The 10,478-nt window shown below is 34.1% G+C and overlaps 1 protein-coding gene across 2 annotated transcripts in view; it reads left to right on the forward strand.

Moving 5' to 3' along the window:
- The window catches only part of LOC121382512 (potassium voltage-gated channel subfamily H member 7-like), a 163,611-nt gene that overhangs the window by 142,906 nt on the left and 10,227 nt on the right, over positions 1-10,478 (forward strand). For both annotated transcript variants that reach the window (XM_041511983.1, XM_041511984.1), the window contains exons 5-7: positions 2,488-2,585; positions 5,093-5,242; positions 8,126-8,344. In XM_041511983.1, coding sequence (XP_041367917.1) covers positions 2,488-2,585; positions 5,093-5,242; positions 8,126-8,344 — 467 coding nt within the window. The remainder of the gene's footprint in view (positions 1-2,487; positions 2,586-5,092; positions 5,243-8,125; positions 8,345-10,478) is intronic.

Below are 10,478 nucleotides of genomic sequence, written 5' to 3' on the forward strand. Positions count from 1 at the left end.
TGTACGTACACATTAAAATAACTTCCTTGTGGCATTAACTTAGTACACGTGCACCGATTAACGTCTCTGCTACATTACGAAGGCTGTATTTACATTTGTGTTGTGCTATTAGGTTACTAAAACTGTATTTACATTTGTCTTAGTGTGGTAATAAGCAGGTTAGCTTACTGAAACACAACCGTATACCAGGAACTGATATAACTGAGAATTTCTTTAAACATCTCTATGGAAATAATATATTTTATATTTATTTTTTATTTATTTGTGTCTTCTGATTCACGTGTATTGCAATAAATCTTTGACTGCATTATTGTGTTCTGCACTAACACTGCGTGTGGGATAGCAATTTGCACCGAATGATCTAGAAGCAAAATATAGTTTTATTCTAAGATGACAATAAAGAAATGAATGAATGAATGAATGAATGAATGAATGAATAAATAAATAATCTTATTTATTAATTTTAATTATATACTAATGATAAATTATTATTATTATTATTATTATTATCATTACCATTATTATTATTGTTATCATTATCATTATCGTTATTATCATTATCAATTATTATTATTATTACTATTATTATTTATTATTATTATTATTATTATTATTATTATTATTATTATTATTTACAATCATACGCGCAGTGCACTGTCATAACTGTTTCAAAAATATACACTGTTTCGAGTTTTTTCTACAGGCAACAACTTAATGTAGCAGGCTATCTTAGCTAATTAGGTTAGGGCATATCTAGATTTAGGTAGTCAGTTTCAAAGGACGTTAGCTTGATGTTTATATCTAAGATTTTTTTTTCTTTTGATCTCATGAAGTAAAGTGCCAATTAGCTTTTAAAACACATAACGTGTAACAAGCGGTGCGGTTTTAGTCATAAAGTGTTGTTTTATTCTGCGACCACTTACATTTTCTATTATAATCCCTAAATTATTATATAAATAAATGGTTGAATAATGAATGGACATGGTCTCTAAATACAATGACACAATATGGTTTACAATACCCGGGATGTCCCCTCCGAATATATCCAAGACTGTCATCTAATACCATCTGACTATTTTCATTTCTTTACGGATATGAAATAGATGTCATTGCTCAGCATTCAACTGATTTGTGCCATCTAGACTTCGTTTTATATGTTTCTAGTAAACCAAAACCGCAATTCACTGAATATGTTTGGAACAACCCATTGCACTATATGATTGTGAAGTTACTAAATCATTTGACTAAATGTGAAACCTATGTTGATCATGAAAATATATAATATGACTGTGCTTATGTAGACAAGACAAGACTTTATTAACACTCGGGATGTTGCACAACGACATAAGAAGACTAGTTTGCAATATGCACGTGGCAAGATGGTTGACAGTAAATACATTTTGAAAATGCAAGACATAGCTTGGACTGTTTAATAGCTAATTGCGGCCACATAAACACGCGTCGATTGTTATTTTACTAAATACGTTTCCCGTTTAGCTATTAACTTAAAGACAATTTTTTTATTAAAAAAAACCCACATAAAAAACTAAACAAAACCCCCAGCTGATTAATGTTTTTACAAAAAACATCCTAACAACCAAAAACACAAAAAACAAACCTGGGTCCATTTTGGTTATTGCACCCTATATATTTTGAGCTTTGTGATGTTGTTTCAAAACTTTATTGCATGAATGGCATTTCAAAAGTTGTTAGTTTTACACAAGATGTCTGTGCATGCAGGTGGATTTGTTTTGTATACATATTTCATTTAGTATATAAGTATTAGTCGTACTATTTCCATTTCCACTGCTCCAGATAGTGTGTTTGCAGATTTCTAGAAGACTATAGATAGTTGATATTCTGTCTTTTCTCATATTGTTGTAAATTATAATAGTAATTTTATTGACATTTCTATAAATAATCATGTCGTCTTAAAAGTGGTTGTGAGACCACCCTAAATTATTCTGTGTTTGCTGTAAGAAGTCTGACGCATACACGACAACTCGATGTACTTTATCCATTAAAAATCAATAAAATATTTTAAAACACTAAATAAATAATATCAATAAAAATTAATTTGACAGTATCAAAATTATAATACGCATCACATGGACTTCATTTTGTTTTCTTTTTTTAAATTAATCAAAATAATTATTGGTAGACATTGAGTGCAAAAACATGTAAGACTGTGATACCGTACATTTCCTGTCTATTATCCTTTAATTAGTTTTTAAATTCTAATAGTAAAAGAAATAACTTTAATGTAACTTGTATGTCCATACCCTTGAAGGTATAAATTTCTCATTTTAAAACAAACATTAATACATATTTTTGGCGGTGAAGTCGCCATTATGCAACATCTATAGAACATCTTTAAAATCATCTATCAGTATTTCGAAATTTATTATTCATATTTGTAATTTCATTTCTCTTATTATTGAATTGCAGACGTGAACTGTATTAATAATGGCTACGATTTCTCAACAGGTCGTGCACTGCGAATGCTTCGACTGGCAAAACTTCTCAGTTTGCTACGCCTCCTCCGACTATCCCGACTCGTGCGCTACGTGCAGCAATGGGAAGAGGTGGGGGTAAATTACTTAGACTGGCAAGTCTACCTATTTCATAGGGAGGGTAAACGTATAAGCACGTACATGTACAGTCGATCTTAGAATGCTTCTGTCTTAAAAGGTAGCTTGCCACTTTAAATTTGATGTGAAGAAAGTACTGTCCACACGACCAGCCACATTAGTTTTGTTTTGGTTATTTGTGTATTTGTTTTTAAAGCGACAGACTCTAGTTTTTAAACATTATTGCGTATTGTTCAGTATTAATTAAAATAATTTTTTGATAACTGAAATCAGATGTTACTTAAATTTTATTGTTTAGATTGTCCAAGTGTTTCTGGTTATCTTTGTGTTTATAATACCATGAAAGTATTTTTCTTATTTTTTAAAAACGCACTTACCTCTGAGAAGTAACGGTTATGGAGACGAGCTCTAATCTGGTTTTAAGGTTATTTCTCCATTTAAACGTCACAAACCTTTGTTTCGCTCTGTTGTAATGTCATCCAAATGTGTCACATGTTTGTCGATTAAAAACGTTAGTGTCCATTTCCACGGGTTGAAACTAGGGTCTGTGACTTTAAATCAAACTAAAATACAAATATGAATTTTTTTTAGATTTTTATTGTTCCTGTACTAAATATATTTATTAAACAAATTTTTATTTTCATAAATAATAATAATAATAATACATTGTGTGCTAACCTTGTGTGGAAATTACTGCTAATTCACATCAATTTTAAAAACTACTTTTTGTTAATGTAATGCTTTGTTAGTTCAATAACTGCACCTTGCGTTCACACAAAAAATAATCCAACCCAAATTGTTCTACATGTAGTTTGCAACTGTCACATTTGGCGCATCACATTATAGAAAAATAGATCTTGTTTTTTTGTTTACGCATATTAGAGCAAAGTAACCACTTTTGAATATTTGCTCCGCATCTGTTGCAGACGTTAATAGTGTAGGCACTGAGTTTGCATATACCAGTCTACTAGCTGATGTTAACATTCCTACGCCACAACGATACACTAATACATCCAGTGTCTTGACATAGCATTATTTATCTATGTCAAAAACTACTCATAATGTTTACTGTTACCCAAAGCACATATATAATATGACTGATAAAAATTAAAAATCAACTATTTTAAAGTGTTTATGCATGTCTGTATACAATTAAACACATGCATGTGGACAAGATTTAGAAGAACTAATGAATGAAGGCAGACTTAATTAACGAATATGAATGAATTAAACAATCTCCAGTATTTTCTTCTTTGAATATTCACCTGTTAAACACATGCTTTCATTTTATATTTTTATATTTATATTTTATATATCTTTAATCAAACATATCTACAGACGTTGATCAGTTACTTGAATACAGAATAATTGACAGAATACGTTCACCATCACTAAAGCTTGTAACACTAAAATACATTTAATTGTTAAACATCTTTATACAGCAATATCCACACAATCCCTCACACACACACACACACACACACACACACACACACACACACACGTACACACACACACACACACACACACGCGCGTACACACACACACACACGTACACACACACACACACGTCCAAACACACACACACACACACGCGCGCGCGCGCGTACAAACACACACACACGTACACACACACACACACGTACAAACACACACACACGTACAAACACACACACGTACACACACACACACGTACAAACACACACACACAAACACACACGCACACACACACACGCACACATACACACACACACACACACACACGTACACATACACACACACACACGCACACACACATGTGCGCGTACAAACACACACACGTACACACACACACACACATACGTACACACACACACACACACTCACGCGCGTACAAACACACACACACGTACACACACACACACACACGTACAAACACACACACACACACGTACACACACACACACACGTGCACACACACACACACGTACAAACACACACACGTACACACACACACACACGTACAAACACACACACACACACATACACACACACGCGCGCGTACAAACACACACACACGTACACACACACACACGTACAAACACACACACACGTACAAACACACACACACACACACACACACGTACACACACACACGTACAAACACACACACACGTACACACACACACACACACACACACGTACACACGTACAAACACACACACGTACACACACACACACACACACACGTACGTACACCTGTGTACTGTACAAACCTGCACACAAACACAGACCCCCCCCCCCCCTCCCCGTCCCTTCCCAACCAACAACACTAACAACAACACTCGCACTTCGAAGACAACTCCAATTTCGCTGCAGTCAAATTGCATTCTACAACAGTAGCATCTCCAGTTCAAACACCAAACATCAGCTAATAGATGTTGCTAAAAGCTTTTGTGTTGCATCTTATGTAGCCTCATACGTGTTTGCTCCTTTCGCTGAGGATCCCATTTTATTCACAGTTTTTAGCAATAGCCGGCAAGTTTATGCGGATATTCAATCTAATCTGTTTGATGTTTCTGCTCGGTCACTGGAACGGGTGCCTCCAGTTTCTTGTGCCAATGCTCCAGGACTTCCCCAAGGATTGCTGGGTATCCATAGAGGAACTGCAGGTAAGCCAAGTGTTGACTCTTTTACACAGGAATTTCGTTTTGGTTTGCACTTGCAAAGCATGAGGGTAAGGTCATGTGAGAGTTGACCTAGCAAATAGTCTAACAGACTATATATATATATATATATATATATATATATATATATATATATATATATATATATATATATATCAATCACCCATATGGTCTACAATAAACGGTCACATAAATATCGCATTGTCCACTCTATCTGTATAGCCAGGGCTATTGTAATACATTGAAAACTGTTATAGAACACATCTGACGTTACTGGAGTTGCTATAGTAGTATATCGTCTCGACTATGCTATTGATATCATTTCGCGTCACTGTAATGGATATCGCTGAATTTTATTAATCTTGATTATGAAGCGATTACAATCATATTTAACGTCTGCTATAAAGCACACTTTGTGGATAATAAATAAATTATAACATTATAACATACGAAATCTATGAAACTCGTTTGGAAATTGTTTGATACCCCTCGCTCTCGCTCGGGAATTGAAAAACAGTTTGGTTAATTTTAACTACTAGTAACTAGGTGTTTGAAAAACGTCTTATAGCAGCGATGAGAGCAATTCTGTCTTCAGTAGGCCATTATATATTTTATTTGTAAAATAAATTTCCACGTCAATGCCGCAAACGACCTATCTTCTTCCCGCATTTTTCTGTCTCTTGTGTAAATTACTGTTATTGCATGCGATAGTTTTTTCTTGTACAAAACTTAACAAGTCAACACTCAAAGGTGTAAATGATCTGTGTCAAATTTGCTTTTACAAAATTAATATTTGGTATTGCTATTGCAGAACTCTTCCTTTTTCAATATTACTAGTACAAGAATGTTCCCATTTTCATACTGCTATTGCTGATTTAAAATGTTATCTTACTTTCGCAATGTTGTCGTCTATCGTTCAGAGCCCCGTTCCACGAAGCTATCTAAGCACTACTATCGCCGTAAATACCTACCATCGCGACCTTCATTTTTGTCTACGATCGCCAGCCCGTTCCACGATGCGGCGTAGCTTACTATCGTCGTAAATTACTATGGAAATTTACAATGGGTACGAGGCAGTAGTAAGCCACTAACGTAGATATCAAATGGCAGTTAGATGATGATTTGATAATTTTTAAAGAAAAATACTAATGTATTGTGTAAAAGTAGATCTAATACATACCAAATACCTTTTATGAAACTCGGCATTCCATGAAAAACATTCTAGGCCATACGACCTTCACACGAAGATACGGGAAATAACTCTCATGTCTTGTGCATTCGGCAATTTTCGCTTAGCACACAAACTGAGACAATTACTTCATGGATGTCCGATACCAATGAAGACGTTCCGAAAAGTCGGTAACCAATTTATTATTTAACTAATTTGTACTTCTTTGTAAATAATATTTTAATCATTAAAGGGGCACTTACGGCTACCGTAAGGTTGCTTTGTGGAACGGCTATAAAGTTTACGGTGCCAGTTGTAAAACTCACCTTAAGTCACTAAAAAAAAGAAGAAGAAAAAGTCATTACAATTAACCTTAGCTACAATTAACCTTAGCTACAATTAACCTTAGCTACAATTCTTTCGTGGAACGGGGACCAGGTTTTCAATGTACTGTTGTGTTATCTCAGCGATAGTTCTTCTAAATACTATTGCAGGTTGCTGGTATATTAGGATTGAAATTATATATTACTATTTCAGGATTAATAATTTGTTACAGTTATACATGTGTTCTACTTTGGATATTACCGTTGTAGGATTGTTCAGTTTTCCATATTACTATCGCTCAATTATTCATATTACTATTATTAAGTTGTTCAGTATTACATATCCACGATTGCTCAGAATTATATGCTACTGTTGCAGAATTGTTTAGTATGTCTTATTTCAGTTACACGATTACTCAGTATCTTAAATTACTCTTGTAGCATTGTGCGGTATATTATTACTATTGTAAGCTTTCGAACTTTCTTATTACAGTTGCAATAGTATTGATAATATATATATAAATATATATATATATATATATATATATATATATATATATATATATATATATATATATATATATATATATATATATATATATATATATAATATATAATATTAATATTGCAGGAATAATATTTTATATGTTATTATTTCTGGATAGCTTTTACTTTCATAATACTATTGCTGAATTTCCATTATTTCGTAGTTCTACTGTAGCACGACAGGATGGTTCAATTGTTCGCTCTTCTGTATTATTAGTGCACAATTGACTACTACTTCGTATCAATATTGAAGGATTTGCCACTAGTTTATGTTACTATTGCATGATGGTAGAATAATGGTTCACTATCTCACTATTGCAAGATTGACCACTTGTTCATGTTATTATTTCAGGTTTGTAAAATTGTTAACTGTTTCATATCTTTATTACTGTATAACCATCATTTTCATGTTACTATTACACGATGGTTGAATGGTTCACTATTTCGTAGCACTGTTGCAGGATTGACCACTTTTTATGTCACTAAATGCAGGATGAAATAGTGATTCACTATTTCATGTTACTATTGTAGATTATTCTACCGTTTCGTGTTATTATTGCAGGATGTAGGATGGTTTACTATTTCATACCACTATTTCATAATATTTATTCGTGTTACTATTGCAGGATTGACTACTTTTTTCATGCTGCTATTGAAGGATGACACGCAATGGTTCACTATCGCATATTACTGCTGTAGTATTGATTACTAGTTCATGCTATTATCGAAGGATAGCAGAATGATTTACTGTTTGATATCACTATTGATAAATTGACAACTGTTGCATGTCGTCATTGCAGGATTGACTCTAGTTTTATGTTACTATTGCAGGATGCTCAATGGGCCCAGCAGTACACGTGGGCTTTATTTAAAGCTTTATCTCATATGCTATGCATCGGGTACGGGCGGTTTCCGCCACAGAACATGTCAGATACATGGCTCACCATACTGAGCATGCTCAGTGGAGCCACCTGCTATGCACTTTTCTTGGCTCACACGACTACCCTAATACAGTCTTTCGACACTTCCAGGAGATTATACAATGAAAAGGTCAGTACAGGCTGGGGTTTTTTCCATTACATTACTTTATCAATTCCCTACGGGTCCAACAGGACAGGACTATAGGTTTCCTCTTCGTTTGTCAATCTGTCCGTTCGTCCGTCCGTCCGTCGACATACAGAAAATTGATTTTCCTTGCGAAAACGTTTTCATTTCAGTCAGATAATATATATATATATATATATATATATATATATATATATATATATATATATATATATATATATATATATATATATATATATATATACATAGTTATGTATTTTCTTTCATCATTCTTTGTGTCAAGGGTCGGGAAATAGCCCAGTGATAAGGCGCTCGCTCGATGCGCGGTCGGTGTGGGATCGATCCCCGTCGGTGGGCCTATTGGGCTATTTCTCGTTCCAGCCAGTGCACCACTACTGGTATATCAAAAGCAGTGGTATATACTGCCATGTCTGTGGGATGGTGCATATAAAAGATCCCTTGCTGCTAATTGAAAAGAGTAGCCCATGAAATGGCGACAGCGGGTTTCCTCTCTCAATATTTGTGTGGTCCTTAGCCGTATGTCTGACGCCATATAACCGTAAATACAATGTGTTCAGTGTGTCATGACATAAAACATTTCTTTCTCTTTTTTTTTCCTTTGTGCCAAATGCTCCATTGAATTAAGAACGACGTAAGGTTTTAGAATTGTTTGATAATCCACATGTAATTAATCCCATTTTCGGAGTGGGATTCAGCTCAGTCTGATGAATGCTCGCTTGAGGTGCCTGCGTCGCAGGATTGAACAACCTCGGTGGATCCATTCAACTGATTGTTTTTTCTCGTTCCAACCAGTGCACGGCAACTGGTCAAAGGCCGTGGTATGTGCTTTTCTGTCTGTGGGAAAAAAGCATATAAAAGATTAATTAACCAATGTGTTCTAGTGGTGTCGTTAAGCAGTGAGTTTGTAGATGAAATGTTTATGAATCGTTCTACAATAAACATACCGTAACTAACAAAATTAATGTTTTGTTACTGTAATTAAATGGGCAAGAAAAAGAATCAATGGTCGGGACAAAATGTTTTTGTAAGGGCCTCGGTAAACCTCAGCCCTCACAAAGAACATTTTGTCCCTCGGGTTGGAATTGCCTTATCTATACTTCACAACGGTGATAGATTCTATTAAAGGGACATTCCTGAGTTTGCTGCATTGTAAGATGTTTCCGAACAATAAAATATTTCTACGATTAAACTTACATCTTAAATATATTTTCTTGTTTAGAATATCAGTGTCTGTATTTTCAATGTGTTTCTGGCTATCTTAATATTTGTAAGAAGACAAAACTAGATTTTGTCTTCAAATAATTTCGTACGCACGAATTTTTTTTTTTTAGAAAATAAAATGAAATTTATCCTAGTACAAATAGTAGAACGATCAGAAACACATTTAATATACAGCCACTAATATTTTATGCAGAAAAATATATTTGATATGTAATTACAATCGTTAAAAAGTCTCTGTTAGTCGATAACATCTTAATCATGCAGCAGGAATGTCCCTTTAATCTAGCACCGTGCAAAAACTGGCTAATTCACTCCAGTGGCCAAGAATATATTATTTATACAAGGAAAATGTATTAAAAGTGTTCATTTAGACATTAAAAAACATTGTTGGTTGGACACTACTTAACAATGACAGGTAACCCAAGATTGTCACCTTTTGGGGGGGGGGGGGGGGGTTTCTTGGGTTTTTTTTGGTTTTTTGGTCTAGGATTATTAATATCTAGCACGCCACGGAACCGAATATAACATTTAAAAATAAATATTATGTATTTTTTAAATAATTAATTTGATATGCAGCCTATTTTTTTTATTGTCATCTTGAGATTTCTTCCCTCGGGCTAAACTTTCGTTTCCATAGAAGCCAATGATTAAATAATGTTTCACCAAATCTAATTAGTTGTTGTTTTTACAAAATATTCACTTAGTACTAAAAGTCAGCATTTTAGAACGAAACGTTTTTATTCCGGTATAATTGAGCTGTAGTAGTGGCTAGAATAAAAAAAACCAAAACCGGTTTTAGAGGCTGCTAAATTCCTTCTTTCTCATTAATAATTTAGACACCGACTTTAAAATGTTTTAATGTGCTCGAGAATCGTTT

Source organism: Gigantopelta aegis, chromosome 2 (genome assembly GCF_016097555.1).
Source record: "Gigantopelta aegis isolate Gae_Host chromosome 2, Gae_host_genome, whole genome shotgun sequence".
Taxonomy (NCBI): Eukaryota; Metazoa; Mollusca; class Gastropoda; order Neomphalida; family Peltospiridae; genus Gigantopelta; species Gigantopelta aegis.